Below are 16462 nucleotides of genomic sequence, written 5' to 3' on the forward strand. Positions count from 1 at the left end.
CACCAACTTTATCAGCAAAGACAACATCCTCAAGCTAGTAGACCTGTGCCTCACTGCCCACTTCGCAATCAATAACAAGACCTACAAACAAATCAAAGGAACACCCATGGGATCACCAAGGTCAGGGTTCTTAGCAGAAGTCGTAATGCAGAGACTTGCACAAACAGCCCTCCCAACTATCCAACTCAAACTTTGGATCCACTACGAGGATGATACCTTTGTCATCACAAAACAGAGCAAATTAGTGGAAACTTACATCATCAACAACATCCTTCCTGGCATAAAATTCACAAAAGAGGCGAAGACAACAGACTCCCATTCCTAGACGTCACAGTAGAATGAACAATCAATGAAGAACATCAAACCAGTGTCTACAGGAAAGCAACACACACAGACCAAATACTTAACTACAGAAGCAATCATCCTAACACCCACAAAGCTGCATCATGACATTATTTCAATGGGACACAACACACTGTAGCACCCAGGAACTATGAAGAGCAGAATAAAAATACCTATACAAGCATATTCATGAAGAACGGGTACCCAATAAACACAGTCCACCGATTTCTCAACAACAAACCCAAACAAGCAGATACAACACGCCCAGAAACCCAACTCACATTACCATACATCAAAGACATCTCTGAAACGACTTCCAGACCACTACGCCCCCTTAGCATCACGGTAGCCCACAGACCTACCAACTCACTTAAACAGCGGCTGATGAACCTAAAACACTCTGTACAAACAACCAGCAAAACAAATGTCATTTACAAGATGCCATGCGAGAACTGTAACAAACACTACATTGGACATACAGGCAGAAAACTAGCCACCAGCATACATGTACTCCAACTAGCTACCAAAAGACATGACCCACTATCACTAGTATCCTTACATACAGATGAAGAAGGACACCATATAGACTGGGACAACGCATCCATCATCGGACAAGCTAAACAGAGACGCACGGGAATTCCTAGAGGCCTGGCATTCTAACCAGAACTCCATTAAAAAGCACGTTCATTTGGACCCTATCTACTGTCCTCTGAGAAAAAGAACCGGAAATAATATCACCCACCTTAAGAGACCAAGACACATAAATAGAAAGCAGAACATAACACCAGCTTTTACCGAAGCTCACTGAAGATGTTACCTAGTATGGTGATGAAATGTCTGAAAGCAAACCTTCCAGCTCAGCGAACAAACTTACAACCTGAACATTTCACACAATTCATAATAAAATAAGAAACAAAATACTTCAGTTCCTGGAATTTTAAAATAAAAATAGCATTCACATCAGACAGCATCAATGGAAAGAGAAATATAGGGTTAAGGTTCCAAATCAATCATCTTGCAGCTGAACTGGGTCACTCAATAACTTAACAGTATCACATTGACTTGAATTTAGATGGCAGTTTTAACAGAATCAGCGTTCCAAAGTATTTCACACAAAATCAGCTGAAAAGCTCATGTAGCCAAAAAGTTGACTTAAAGGTGTAAATAATTCTAGAGGGCAGAGTTCATAAGGCTGTCTAGCACAAACTCTCAGCCACCCTGCTGAAATGACTCTTAACAAAGGTACAACTGACATCCTTCCAAAAAGGTAAACTGTCCCTCCTTCTCTTCCTTGTCTGACTACAGCCTTTTACATAGCCAATCATACCATCATGCCTTTCCAGCTGAGTGTGACTGTAGTCACATGGCCCCATTCTTATATATCTAATCATAGTCAGAGAATTATTTGTAGCAGTTTCTCTTGTGTCCCCACATCATCCTCCAGTGTTCTCAAGTGATCTAATCTTGTCCTGTTTCTCATCTACATGCTGCCTCTTGACAACATAATCCAAAACATTATGTCAGTTAACTGCCTACTGCCACCAGTGTAACATCGTCCCATTCCATCCTTCCTCAGCTTATCTGCTGTCAAGACTCTCATCCATTTCTTTGTTTCTTCCAAACTTAATAATTTCAATTCAGTCCTGGCCAGCATACCGCATTCTACCCTCCATGAAGTTATGTTTATTAAATACTTTGCTCCTTCTAACTTAAGTTTCCGAAAGTATCATAAGCCTATCATCCCAGTTCTTGTTGATCTAGATTGATTCCCAATCAAGTAATTCTAAGATTTTCATGCTCGTTTTCAAATACTTCTAACCTTGCTTCTCGATAATTCTAATCTCCTCCAGACCAAAAGCATTCAAGATAACCGTGTTCCTCTCATTCTGGCCTCTTGAGCACCCCTGATGTAATCCTGTATTTTGCATGGCCTACTTGCAGTTGTCAAGGCCCTAAGCTCTGAAATTCCTCCCTAAACCTCCCCATCCTTTTAGACCCTCTCTTTTCTTCTTTTGTAGCCTCTTTGACCAAGGTTTTGACTTATCTATTCTAGTATTTCCTTATGCAGCTGAGTGTTAAATCTTGTTTTCTGATACTCCTGTGACACTTCTAGTGTTTTATTACATCAAAACAGCTGTATAAATCAGTTGCTTTGAGCACCAGAGGAGTTTTGGGTGAAAACCATGTTATTCAAAATTACTCACTCAAGTACATCAACCAACATAGATAGAAATTTGCAAGGTCTAACTTGTAAGAAAGAATTATGATATAGCATTCTGCCTAAAATGTTAATTGTCTTTTTCTGAATAAACAACAATATATTTGCAGTCCTTTTTGTTTGTTTCAATTTTATGAAGATACACTTGTTCTTTAAACTTTTAATATACAGGTTAGAGTTACTGCAAGATTTCTTGTATTGGGAACTTCAATTTAGCTCATGTTATTTCCTTGTAGGAAACACCAATCCCTGGAAAATATCCAATAAAAGATTTTAATCAGGAGGGGCTTCTAAATCCAGTGAAAAGGACATATAATTTTAAAACGAAAGGCAGGTACATCACTACCATATCAGATTCACAATCAAGTGAACAGCTAGCAAAACCTGCTCAGAATACAGCGGCCTTAACTGAGGTGGGAAAGAAATCACCATCCGCACAAGCCCTCAAAAAGGCTACCAAAAAGAAAATTGTACACAGTGTGCCACAAAAGGTGATGTCATTTACTTTAATGAAATGTGCACTTATAAATTTGTTAATCAGCTGAATGGTCTCTTAAAATGTCAAAAAGAAAGATGGTGTAATTGCTTTAAAATTAGACAATAGACAATAGGTGCAGGAGTAGGCCATTCTACCCTTCGAGCCTGCACCACCATTCAATATGATCATGGCTGAGCATCCTTAATCAGTATCCTGTTCCTGCCTTATTCCCATAACCCTTGATTCCACTATCCTTGAGAGCTCTATCCAACTCTTTCTTAAATGAATCCAAAGACTGGGCCTCCACTGCCCTCTGGGGCAGAGCATTCCACACAGCTACCCTCTCTGGGTGAAGAAGTTTCTCCTCATCTCTGTCGTAAATGGTCTACCCCGTATTTTTAAGCTGTGTCCTCTGGTTTGGCACTCACCCATCAGCGGAAACATGTTTCCTGCCTCCAGAGTGTCCAATCCTTTAATAATTTTATATGTCTCAATCAGATCCCCTCTCAGTCTTCTAAACTCAAGGGTATACAAACCCAGTCGCTCCAGTCTTTCAGCGTAAGGTAGTCCCGCCATTCCAGGAATTGACCTCGTGAACCTACGCTGCACTCCCTCAATAGCCAGAATGTCTTTCCTCAAATTTGGAGACCAGAACTGCACACAGTACTCCAGGTGTGTTCTCACCAGGGCCCTGTACAGCTGCAGAAGAACCTCTTTGCTTCTATATTCAATCCCTCTTGTTATGAAGGCCAGCATGCTATTAGCCTTCTTCACTACCTGCTGGACCTGCATGCTTACCTTCATTGACTGGTGTACAAGAACACCCAGATCTCTTTGTACTGCCCCTTTACCTAAATTGATTCCATTTAGGTAGTAATCTGTCTTCCTGTTCTTGCCACCAAAGTGGATAACCATACATTTATCCACATTAAACTGCATCTGCCATGCATCTGACCACTCACCTAACCTGTCCAGGTCACCCTGTAATCTCCTAACATCCTCCTCACATTTCACCCTGCCACCCAGCTTAGTATCATCAGCAAATTTGTAATGTTATTACTAATACCATCTTCTATATCATTAACATATATTATAAAAAGCTGCGGTCCCAGCACTGATCCCTGCGGTACCCCACTGGTCACTGCCTGCCATTCCAAAATGGAGCCATTTATCACTACTCTTTGTTTCCTATCAGCCAAACAACTTTCAGTCCAAGTTAGTACTTTGCCCCCAATACCATGCACCCTAATTTTGCTCACTAACCTCCAATGTGGGACTTTATCAAAAGCTTTCTGAAAGTCCAGGTACACTACATCTACTGGATCTCCCTCGTCCATCTTCAGAGTTACATCCTCAAAAGATTCCAGAAGATTAGTCAAGCATGATTTCCCCTTCATAAATCCATGCTGACTCTGACCTATCCTATTACTACTATCCAGACGTGTCGTAATTTTATCCTTTATAATATACTCCAGCATCTTTCCCACCACTGAGGTCAGACTAACTGGTCCATAATTTCCTGCTGTCTCTCTCCCACCTTTCTTAAAAAGTGGTACAACATTAACCATCCTATAATCCGCAGGAACTGATCCCGAATCTATCGAAGTCTGGAAAATAATCACTAACGCATCCACGATTTCTCGAGCCACCTCCTTCAGTACCCTGGGATGTAGACCATCAGGCCCTGGGGACTTATCAACCTTCAGTCCTAACAATCTCTCCAACACCAATTCCTGGCAAATATAAATTCCCTTAAGTTCAGTACCTTCAGCCATTGTTACCTCAGGGAGATTGCTTGTGTCTTCCCCAGTGAACACAGATCTGAAGTACCAATTCAATTCTTCTGCCATTTTTTTGTTCCCCGTAATATATTCCCCTGTTTCTGTTTTCAAGGGCCCAATTTTAATCTTAACCATTTCTTTGCCTTTCACATACCTAAAAAAGCTTTTACTATCCTCCATTATATTTTTGGCCAGTTTACCTTCGTACCTCATTTTTTCGCTGCGTATTTCCTTCTTAGTAATCCTCTGTTGTTCTTTAAAAGCTTCCCAGTCCTCCGTTTTCCCACTTATCTTTGCTATGTTATACTTTTTCTCTTTTAACTTTATATGTTTCTTAACTTCCCTCGTCAGCCACGGCCGCCCATGCCTCCTCCTAGGATCTTTCTTCCTTTTTGGAATGAACTGATCCTGCATCTTCTGCATTATACACAGAAATATCCGCCATTGTTCCTCCACTGTCATCCCTGCTAAGGTATTGCACCATTGAACTTTGGCCAGCTCCTCCCTCATAGCTCCATAGTTCCTTTTATTCAACAGAAATATTGTCACTTCCGATTGTACCCTCTCCCTCTCAAATTACAGATTGAAGCTTATTGTATTATGGTCACTACTTCCCAATGGCTTATTCACTTTGAGGTCCCTGATCAATTCTGGTTCATTGCACAATACCAAATCCAGAATTGCCTTCTCCCTGGTAGGCTCCAGCACCAGCTGTTCTAAGAATCCATCTCGGAGGCACTCCACAAAGTCTCTTTCTTGAGATCCAATACCATCCTGATTCTCCCAGTCTATCTGCATGTTGAAATCCCCCATAACAACTGTAGTAACATCTTTGCGACAGGTCAATTTCAGCTCCTGATTCAACTTACATCCGACATTCAGACTACTGTTTGGGGGCCTGTAGATAAATCCCAAGAGGATCTTTTTACCCTTAGAATTTCCCAGCTCTATCCATACTGACTCTACATCCCCTAATTCTAGGTCCCCCCCGCGCAAGGGACTGAATATCATCCCTTACCCACATGGCCACCCCACCCCCTCTGCCTGTCAGTCTGTCCTTACGATAGCATGTGTAGCCTTGAATATTCATTTCCCAGGCCCTGTCCACTTGAAGCCACGTCTCAGTTATCCCCACAATATCATATCTGCCAATTTCCAAAAGAGCCTCAAGCTTTTCCATCTTATTTCTAATGCTTCGTGCATTCATATATAGTTTTTAATTTGTTACTGCCCTCACCCTTCCCATCAACTCCTATTTCACTCAATCTTACAGCATGATCCCTTTTTGAGTTTTCTGCTTCATTGATACAGTTGTCTTTCTTGACTTCTCTTGTTGTAACTTTCCCTTCAATTTCCTTCTTAAACATCCAGTTTGTGTCCCCCCCCCCCCCGGTACTTAGTTTAAACATGGCTGTGTTGCAGTAGCAAACCTGCCTGCCAGAATGCTGGTCCCTAACCTATTAAAGTGCAAACCGTCTCTCTTGTATAATTTATGCTTACCACAAAACATACCCCAGTGATCCAAGAATTTAAGTCCTTGCTTCCTGCACCAGTTCCCCAGCCACATGTTCAAGTCCATCATCTCCCTGTTTCTAGCCTCACCAGCCCGAGGAACTGAAAGCAAACCGGAGATAACCACCCTGGACGTCCTGCTTTTCAGCCTTCTTCCTAGTTCTCCGAAGTCCCGCTGTAGTATGTTCCTCCTCTTCTTCCCGACATCATTTGTGCCAACATGTACCACCACCTCTGGCTCTTCACCCTCATCCTTGAGGATTTCCTGCACTCTGTCTGCGATGTCTTTAACCCTGGCACCAGGAAAGCAACACACCATCCTTAAGTCCCGCCTGCTGCCACAAAAACCCCGGTCAGTTCCTCTCACTATGGAGTCCCCTATTACCACGGCTCTGTGCGATGTCCGACTCTTCCGCTCTGCCTCCACGCCAACTTTCGATTGACAGGCCTGGCCGCCTCGCGGACTGGCAGTGTCATCTGTCTCTACTGTTTCCAAAAGTTTCAACTTGTTCCTGACAGGTACTTCCCCCGGGGTCTCTTGCACCCGTCTCCTCTCTGCTTTCCTCATTGTCTGCTCTCCCTTAAAGGAAGCAAGCAAGAGGTTCCCATAGTTTTGAAGTCCTAATTAACATGAATTCAGTACAATAGATGGCAAAGAGGAGGGATATTGTGACTGTTATTCATTGTACTCTGCCCTGGGTTTAGTCATAAGTCAGGTCTCACATGTGACATTTCTAAGTCAGAGTGGAAGGGTGACTGAGGAAGGATTTCTGTTAGCAACCAACCTATACTCTGGTTTACAACAATATCCATCAAGTAAATACAGGCACTCAGTAAGTGTGTGCTATAAATTTATTTATAATGCCTGGTGATCAGCTTAACTGTATATGAAGAGAGCAGTTTTTCCACTGCATTATTTTTTGAAACTCTCTGAATGAACATTGACAACTACAATCCATAAGTAAAATACTGAAGATATTAGACATCTGAAATAAAACCTGAAAATGCTATAAGTACTCAACAGGCCTGACAGCATCTGTGAGGAGAGAAACAGAGTAAATGTATCAGGTCATTTTCTGATGAAAATCACAACTGGAAATGCTAAATTTGTTTCTTTCCCCACAGCTGCAACCTGACCTGCTGAGTATTTACAATACATTCTGTCATAATTAATATTGAAAACTATTGTCTGCCTGTTGGAGCATTTTGGCAGAAGCAGGTGCTGGTATCTATCTGAAAATAACCTTGACTTTAAGGGAAAGACAAAAATAACATAACATGGTAGAGAGGCACCTCAGGATTTTCCAATGCTAAATTGGAGGCCTTGCTGAGTTGGTGGAGAGGAACTGAGATGTCATCTATCCACAGAGAGGTAGGAGGCCCTCCCGGCAGACATTGTGAAGGCAGTGGGATCAGATAATTATGGTAGTTAATGCTAGAAGTCAAACTCGAAGCCATGGATGCAATTCTGCATTAAGTTAAATGATCATTGGATCAATGTTAAAGAGGATTTTAATAAGATGCATAAATGGGGATAGAGGAGTTGCTGTCAGAATAGTGAGACTAAGGTGTGACTTTAAGATAAAGGCTAAATCACTGCTGTAATGGAATGAGGGGTCATTTGTAGAAAACTTAACCAAACAGAGATGTTTCTTAAGAGTTTTGGTATCAACAACTCCTCCATCAATGTCATGATATTAAAATGATCATGTTCAATATTGTCATGGATGGCTATGGCTTTATTCACAATTGAGTGCATATTCTGGATGTGATGTGGTGATTACAAATTCTTCATTAGATTCTTGTGATTTATGGATTTATGGCTAATACACTTCAGCAGCAGCTAGAAATTTCTAAAGCCTTTGGTTGGTCACTTGTTGACTCTTTCAAAACAAGTTTTTGTATTTATATGGTACTTCTCCCACAGTAAAATATTCCAAGGACTTCACAAGAAAATTCTTAAACCAACTTCACTATTGAGCTTTATGAGGTGATATTAGGGTAGGTGATGCATGCTTAAAGAAGAAACAAGGTTGGTGAGGTTTATAGCGAGAATCCCAGAGGGGAACAACAACTTGCATTCCTATAAAGTCTTTAATGTAATGAAATGTTCCAAGGCAATTTATGGGACCAATTTTATATTGAGCTACAGAGTATCAGATGAACAATAGCTTTGTCAAAGATGTAGGTTTTAAGGAGCTTCTGGAAAGAGGAAAGAAGATAAGAAATAGTAACTATATTAGACTACTAATTACAATCATTGCTGATCTTTTACCTCAATCCCAAATTTCTGCCCATCTTCATCCACTTTTTTACCTTGCGTTGAATTTATTGAATGCTGAAATATCCACAGCTCTCTGGTTTGGAGCATTCCAAAGATGCACTGCACTGTATGAAGAAATATTGTCTCACCTCAATCCCAAAGAACTAACCTTCTGTTCTGAGACTTTGACTCCTAGTCATATACGCTCGTCAGGATAGATATCCTCTCAGCTCCTTGAAATTTTTGTTCACTTCAATGAGATCACCTCTTATTATTCTAAATTCAAAGGAGTATAGGCTTAATTTACTCATGCTTAGCTCATATGACAATACTTTAGTCACAATCTAAAGATTTTTTGTTGTGCCTTTCCAAGATTGCCTTAAAACTTGAGAAGTAACCATTTATAGTACTCCAAGTATGGTTTCACCAAAATGTTATATTGTTCCAAAAAGACTTCTTTCTTTGCTCATGAACTCCTAGCCCATTGTAATGACGTTGAACATACCATTTGCTTTCCTAATTGTGTGCATACTTGAGTGCCAATTTTATGGATTTCAAGGACACAAATTCCTCAGAATACTAATATATCCTAGTCTCTTATCATTTACAAACCTTTCTACTTTGCTGTTTCGCCTTCCAAAATGGAAAACTTCACATTTATCATGTTATATTCTATTTGCCATGATCTTGACTTACCTGTCTGTATTCCTTTGTCATTTCTTTGCATCCTCCTTGCAACTTATTTTTCCTAACATTGATACCTAACTTTGTGTCACCATTATATTCAGTATATCATTTAAGTCATTTATAGAGCTTGTAAATAGCTGAGACACAAATACTGATACTTTGGTGCGCTGCTATTTATAGCCTGTCCACCTGAAATTGATATTGTTATTTCTATTACAAAGAAACAGAGAATGCAGGCGAAACTCTTCAGGTCTGGTAGTATCTGTGGAGAGAGAGAGAAAGTTCATATTTTAAGTCCTGTATGAGTCTTCTTCAGAACTGCAGGATGTTGGGAATTGTTTTTAAATAATTTTGACATTGTACAGTCAGTTTTTGGAGTTATGCAATTCAATATTGACTCCTACAGACTGTAAAGTGCCTGAGCAGCAGTTCTTTGAGATTGTGTTATGCTTTGATGGAACATTGCAGTAGGTCAGGATAGAAATGTTATTGTGAGAGGAAGGTGGTTTATTGAAATGGCAAGCAATTAGAAGGTCGGTGTCATTCCTACGACAGGTGTTGCTCAAATGGTCACTCAGTCTGCATGTAAAGGAGACCACTTTGTGAGGAAGACGTACAGCAGACTCAATTGAAGCAAATAAAAAACGGCTTCACCTGGAAGGTATATTGGTGCCGTGGACAGTGAATGGGCAAGTGTTACAGCCTCTGTGATTGCGTGGGAAGGTCTCACATGGGGGCGGCGAATTGTCAGCAGTGATGGAGGTGTGGATCAGAATGTCATGGATAGAACTGTCCCTTTGTGGAATGCTGACAGTGGTAGGGAGGGAAAGGTTTCTTTGGTGGTGGCATTCTGCTGGAGGTAGCAGAATTACCAAAGCATGATTGACATGGTGGCTCACTGGTTAGCACTGCTGCCTCACAGTACCAGGCATCCGGGTTTGATTCTTCAGGAGGATGTCTGCGTGGAGTTTGTACATTCTCCCCTTGTCCGAAGATGTGCAGGTTAGGTGGATTGGCTGTGATAAATTGCCCATAGCATCCAGGGATGCGCAGGCTAGGTGGGAAATGCAGGGTTACAGGAAGAGGGAAGGTAGGTCTGGGTGGGATGCTCTTTGAAGGGTCAGTGTGGACTTGATGAACTGAATGGATTCTATGATTCTATGATACTTTGAATGCAGAGATTAGTGAGATGGAAAGTAAGGACAGGGGGAACACTATCATATAGGAAAGAGGACTGGGCAGAGGTACGGGAAATGAGTCAGATACAGTTGAAGGCCCTGTCAGCCACAATGGGAAGGGGAGCTGTTCCTTGGCTGAGGAAAAAGGAGGGATGTTGGAGGCAGCCCATTAACATCATCAGAACAGAAGTGATAGAGACAGAGAAAGTGGCAGAATGGAATGGACTCCTTGCAGGAGGGAGGATGTGAGGCGATGTAGTTGAAAATGGAATGAGGTGAGAACAAACTCAGACAGGCGAAGGAGCCTGGTGATGGGTGGGGATTATTTTGGTATGAGTTAGGCCTTTATTTTGCCCAAATCCTTGCTCATGCTGCATTCTTCCCTAGTTCATCAGTGCAAGATCTTTTCAGACACATAGACGTTAGACCTCAGCCATTTTAAATACTGTACTAAAATTAATTTCAGCTCAAATTGGCTATATACAGCTTTTATTGGTTGCACCTTGCAACCCAATACTGGGGTGGGGAAATTAGCCTTTTTCATTAAATTAATCTAATTTATAGTGAAGTGAATAATTAAATTCCAAGTTATTACTCACCAATATGAGTCAACTACGTTTTGTCCAAATTAGTTTGAAACACACAAGCATTACAACAAAGTGAATGGCTTGACCAGGTTCATTCCTCATAGCACTGTAGTTTGGGCAAATTATGCATATTGCTTAGAGAGAGGGAGCAAGATGCTGACCCATTTCCGAAGTCACCTGAGTTCCTCTTTACAGTCTGAATACATTGCCAGATGCCCCGCAGTGGACTTGTAGGCCATGTGTTAAGTTGCATTGTCCATCTGTCAAATTTAGTCACCCCTGGGTGGAGAGCAGCAGTGGACTGCTGTGCCGGGAAACCCTTTACTGGCATCGTGACTAGGACAAAATACCATCTTGATTTTGGCTGATATCTTGGAATGTAATTTTAACAAACTTAAACATGCATGTTTGGAACAGAAGCTAGCAGTTCTAGCTCCACATTGCTGACATAAGGTGGAATTGGTTTATATTTTTAATTAAAGCAAAAACTATTTTGTTCAGTTACCTAAAATGAAAACCTTGCAGCAATGTAAGGTACAGGTACTTGTTCTGTTTAATCTTAAAAATCTGCCTAACTGAGGATCTAATTTAGTTCCTGTGAATGTTTTTGAACCAGACTCTGACATTACCCCAAATATACTCTTTCTGCAACTCAAAGTACATTTATGGAAAATTGTCAAAGAGAAACAGAAAATGCTGTGAATGGATTGAACTCTATTGTTATATTTCAAACTGGCAAATTAGGTATGGAAGAATTAATAACACAAATAAATTCTAGAGGCAAAAGATATGAACCAATTTATTCCTTCCGGCTTGGTAGAGTGCTTGCTTGCTTTATTCAGATCAGTTGTGTTTGCAAATAGCATTAAGTAGGCTATACCATGACTTTGATCAGGGAAAACAGAATGATTTCTGTCATTAGTGGCATTGGTAGCATGAGCAAAAGTTCGAGAAGGAAAAAGGGGAAGCTGTCTCTCCCAGGCAATAGCTGAAACCAACTCAATAACATGGGTGACTAACTTATGATCAACTCCAATGATCACTGGTGCAGAGTGACTTATATAAGTAAGTTCAATAAACTTGTTCTAAATCTGTTGTTACAGCTTTGGTAAACTACAAAATGTCTGTTCTTGGTCAGAAGTACAGATCCAAGACATAAGTGAATGACTTGATTGGTTTGCCTTTTTATGTTGATAACTGTTGGCTGCTGCTCATTTTTAATTTGTAGGTTTTTTTTAAACTTGTCTGCTAAGTTGCTGTTATTCCTGTTTCCTCTTGCTGATTGGTACTCTCTTTGCCAATTTATCCGTAACTCATTATTATTTAATGAAGATGAGTTTCAAACCACATTAAATGCAAATTAGATGGTCAAAATGTAACAGACAAAATTAATTCTAGACCTACTAGTTGCAGAAGGTGTAAAAGTGCAAAATAAGAAGACTGGATATAATTTGGTATATGTTGAAGTTCTTATGTCTATCTTCAATAAATAAATCTGCAGGTGGAGTTGAAAAATGCCCCTTACATGTATGAATGTATCATCATGACATCTAAATAAGTGAACTGCATTTTCACTTGCATTGCAACATTTCTGAACTCCAGATGTGCCTATCCTTTTCTGGTATCCTGTGTTACTGAATATATAGGATCAATTCAGGCTAGGACATCTGCACATCTTTGGACTGTAGGAGGGAAGCAGAGCACCCAGAGGAAACCCATGCAGACATGAGGAGAATGTACACACTCCAGACAGTCACCTGAGGCTGGGATCGAACCTGGGTTCCTGGTGCTCTGAGGTAGCAGCACTAACCACTGAGCTACTGTGCCATCCCAAGTACGTACCAGCCAAGGATTAACCAGCCATGTCACATACTATCGATGGACTTCTCCTGAAAAACATCTTGAAGACAGGACTTACAAGGCTAAACTAAGGGTAGTTGCTAGGGTTTTCAGAAAAGTGGCTAGATGATACTGATGTTAGAGTATATTTTTGTGTATTTGGAAAAGGAATCTTGAAGATATTTATTGCTCTTTTGGCTACATCTTCATGAGAATATGGGTCGATCAACACATTAGCAACTTTTCTGAAGGGGAATTTTCAGAGGAGAGCAAGTTTTGAAACTGTGCCTTGTCTAGATTATTCATATATATCTGGAATAATAATAGTCATAACACATTCTATCATACCACTGTCAACCTTCTCCAGTAAAACAGGCCACTATCATTGTTTCCTGTCATTCAGTCATTTTCATAGCCATGTTGCCAATGATCCTTTTATTCCATGAGTTCTAATTTTGCTCACAAGTCTGTTGTAGTGCTTTTGGAAATGTTTTTATTCATTCAAGGGATGTGGGCTTATTGCCCATCCCTATTTCCTCTTGAAATGGCACACTACACCAATAACATTACTTTGATCAATGCTTGTCTATTACCTCATTGAAAACCTCAATCTAAATTTCGAGTGGGGGATTTGCTTTTGGGCAATTTTTTTCCAGATCAGTAAAAGCTGAGTGGCTGATATTCATATTGTGATTTTGGTTCATTAGTTGTGATTCAATTTTATTAAATATGATTTGCCTGTACAGTCAATTCTGCTATAACATGTCTTTCGTTAACGCGAATTAGCTGTAACATGTTTGGGTGAATGGGGAATGCTGTTCCTAAAGTGCAAACTTTTAAAGAGTGTGTTGGCTATAACGCAATTAGATAGCCAACATAAGTGTTATTTGTATAGCATGACTTTTGTACAGCGTGGGGTTATACAAGATCGCAACCATCGTGTTCTGGAAGAACTGACTGTATGTACATTTCCTAAAAAGAAGCTGACAAACCAATAAGCTTATTCAAAATACTTTATGAAAATGCTTTGCTTGCCCGATCATATGTGTACATAAGTCATTGAAAGTTGCAGGACAGGGTAAAGCAACAGTTATTAAATAATACTGCATTCTGGGCTTTTTCAATTGGGGCAAAAACAAGCAAATTATATTAAAGTAATTAAGAATGCTTTTCTGGCCTCAATTAAAATATAGCATCCATTTCTGGGACCATTATTTTGGAAAGATGTGGAGATCGTGCAAAAATGTTTCACATGAATGGTTCCAGAAATGAAGACCTTCATTTTTAATAACAAATTGAAGAAGCTGGGACTGTTTTCCCCGAGAAGAGAGGTATAAAATTAGATTTGATAAAAACATACAAAATAATGAGGGATCTATACACAGCAAGTAGAAAGAGAAACTGTTTCCATTGATTGAAAGATTGAGAATTGGAGGGACAGAGTTAAGATATTTGGAAATGAAACAAAGGCAGCAATTTCACACAGTGAGCCGTTAGGATCCGGAATGTACTGCATGAAATATGGAGGTATGGTCAATTGAGGCTTGGGAATTGAAAGAATTATGTGGAAAGGAAGAATTTGTAGACCTCTGGTGAAAAATTAAGGGATTGGCATTAGGTTGAATTGCTCCTTAGGACAGCCAGCATTAGCGTGATAGGCCAAAAAACCTACTTCTGCAAAGATCAAATGATTTAATAATGAGATGACAAAAAAATGTATATATTAAAAACTGCCAGGATTTAATATGAAGAGTAACATAGAAAATATGATGATTTAATGTATTATGAATGAATCTTGTGTGGTCTCTTTCAATAAAGTTCAGAAGTTGCACAATTTCATGAAAATGGGAACATTGCACCATGTAGACTAGAATTTAAGTGTTATTTCCTTTAGGCCCAGAAGTGTAATTGTTCTGCATTCTGAATGTTATGTTCACTTACAAGTCAGGTTGAAGAACCCAATGTCGTTTGATTAGCATTAATTGATTTTAAGTGGTGGCATTAGGCCTTGTACATTCTTGCTAAGAGGAAGCTGAGCAGCATGTCAAGATTGCTTTGCATCTGTAAGAGAGGAGGCTGTAAATTAATCCAGCTGGAAGTAGCTCTGTTTTAAAAGTTTAAACTTTCCTACATTAGCACCTGGCTTGAACCAATATGATTTTTAAAAATTTATTTTCATCAGCTGAAGCCCAGGAGAAACAAAAGGCAGAGTTGTATTAAGAGTCAGTCATGTGGAAAGAATAAAATTTAGCTCGTAAATTTGCTTGGGTTAAAATAAATTTGCCTACAATTAAGAATGAAACAAAAACATTATAGACTGTGTTGTTCAAAATTTCACAGGCAGAATGTGATGCAAATGCTGTGCATATGAAAGATAAGCAATAGCTAACATATAGACAAGAGATGTTAATAAGAAATGCTATGATACTAAATGTGTCACAAATTTATAAAGATTTATTTTATCAATGACTTTTTCTAGGACGCAGCATCTTACAGTACAAGAACACCTGCGTTTGAAAAGTCGCCATTGAAGTAAGCGTGAGGGCGATAGCCCAGGTAGCACATTTACACAAAACAGTAAGAAGTGACCTGATTTTAATTGGTTCATAATTCATTTTAATCTAGCATATTCTGAGTTCCATTACACTTTTACCTTAGAATTTGGTTATATTTGATTCAGCTCACTACACCCTTCCTTGATCACACAAGTAGCAATCCTGTCTAAAGCTACCTTTTCATCTTTAACAAATTCTGATGGGACTTTTTTTCCAAGACCACCACAGTTATTCTTCCAGGACCACCATTTTTAGAATTGCTATTCAAATATGATTGATGACAGAAGATGTGTATACCCATTAGTCATAATATATGTTTTTTCATGGCCAGCTCTTTGTTTCATGATGGACCTCTCCTGGCACTGACTATGCTTCACATGTAGTGTGTCTTCCATGTAAGTTGATGATACTTGGTGCCAGTGTGAGACTGATTTAAGACTGTGCCATACAGCAATATGTAATCCACCTTGACTGAGGATTGCTGAGCAGCAAGACAAGCCATCTGATTATGTGACTGCACTAATTGGCATGCCAAGGATATCATGTTGTTTGGCTCTGAATGTGCAATTGCTAAGAGAGCAAACAAGCAGTCCTGAGATGCCATCAGGTCCAATCCATGAGCTGGGTGTCTGTTCCTATGCATTAAGTATCCTTGCAGCAACCTTTCAGTGCTATTTGCTGATGTACTCTGCAATGCAGCTCTGTGCATCTTCGGCATCCTGTGGGTGTATCAGAGAGGTGCCATGAAGTTTATGAGAGGTTTGGCAAATCTTGCATACAAATGTCTCTGCATATTCCACATATGTATGATCGTTTTGTAGTATGATATCAAGAATGAAGAGTCACTGCTATTCTCCCTGTCAATGTTTCCCTATTTAGATTACCTTACCTGAGTTTGAGTTTGTCTAATCATATCAATATTAAGATCTATTAAAATATGTCCAACTATTATATTACTTCTAATATTTCCGTGGTGCTTGTGCTTCACGCTTATTTCTGACTGTCAGCTGCTGCCTCTTCCC

The 16462-nt window shown here is 39.8% G+C and overlaps 1 protein-coding gene across 1 annotated transcript in view; it reads left to right on the forward strand.

Moving 5' to 3' along the window:
- stpg4 (sperm-tail PG-rich repeat containing 4) overlaps positions 1–16462 on the forward strand; it is an 89493-nt gene that overhangs the window by 37586 nt on the left and 35445 nt on the right. Inside the window, exons 3-4 of the mRNA XM_087991000.1 lie at positions 2797–3051; positions 15365–15417. Of these exons, the coding sequence (XP_087847126.1) occupies positions 2797–3051; positions 15365–15417 (308 nt within the window). The remainder of the gene's footprint in view (positions 1–2796; positions 3052–15364; positions 15418–16462) is intronic.

Source organism: Chiloscyllium plagiosum, unplaced genomic scaffold (assembly GCF_037043375.1).
Source record: "Chiloscyllium plagiosum isolate Xiang-an unplaced genomic scaffold, Cpla_swu_hap1 HiC_scaffold_10, whole genome shotgun sequence".
Taxonomy (NCBI): domain Eukaryota; kingdom Metazoa; phylum Chordata; class Chondrichthyes; order Orectolobiformes; family Hemiscylliidae; genus Chiloscyllium; species Chiloscyllium plagiosum.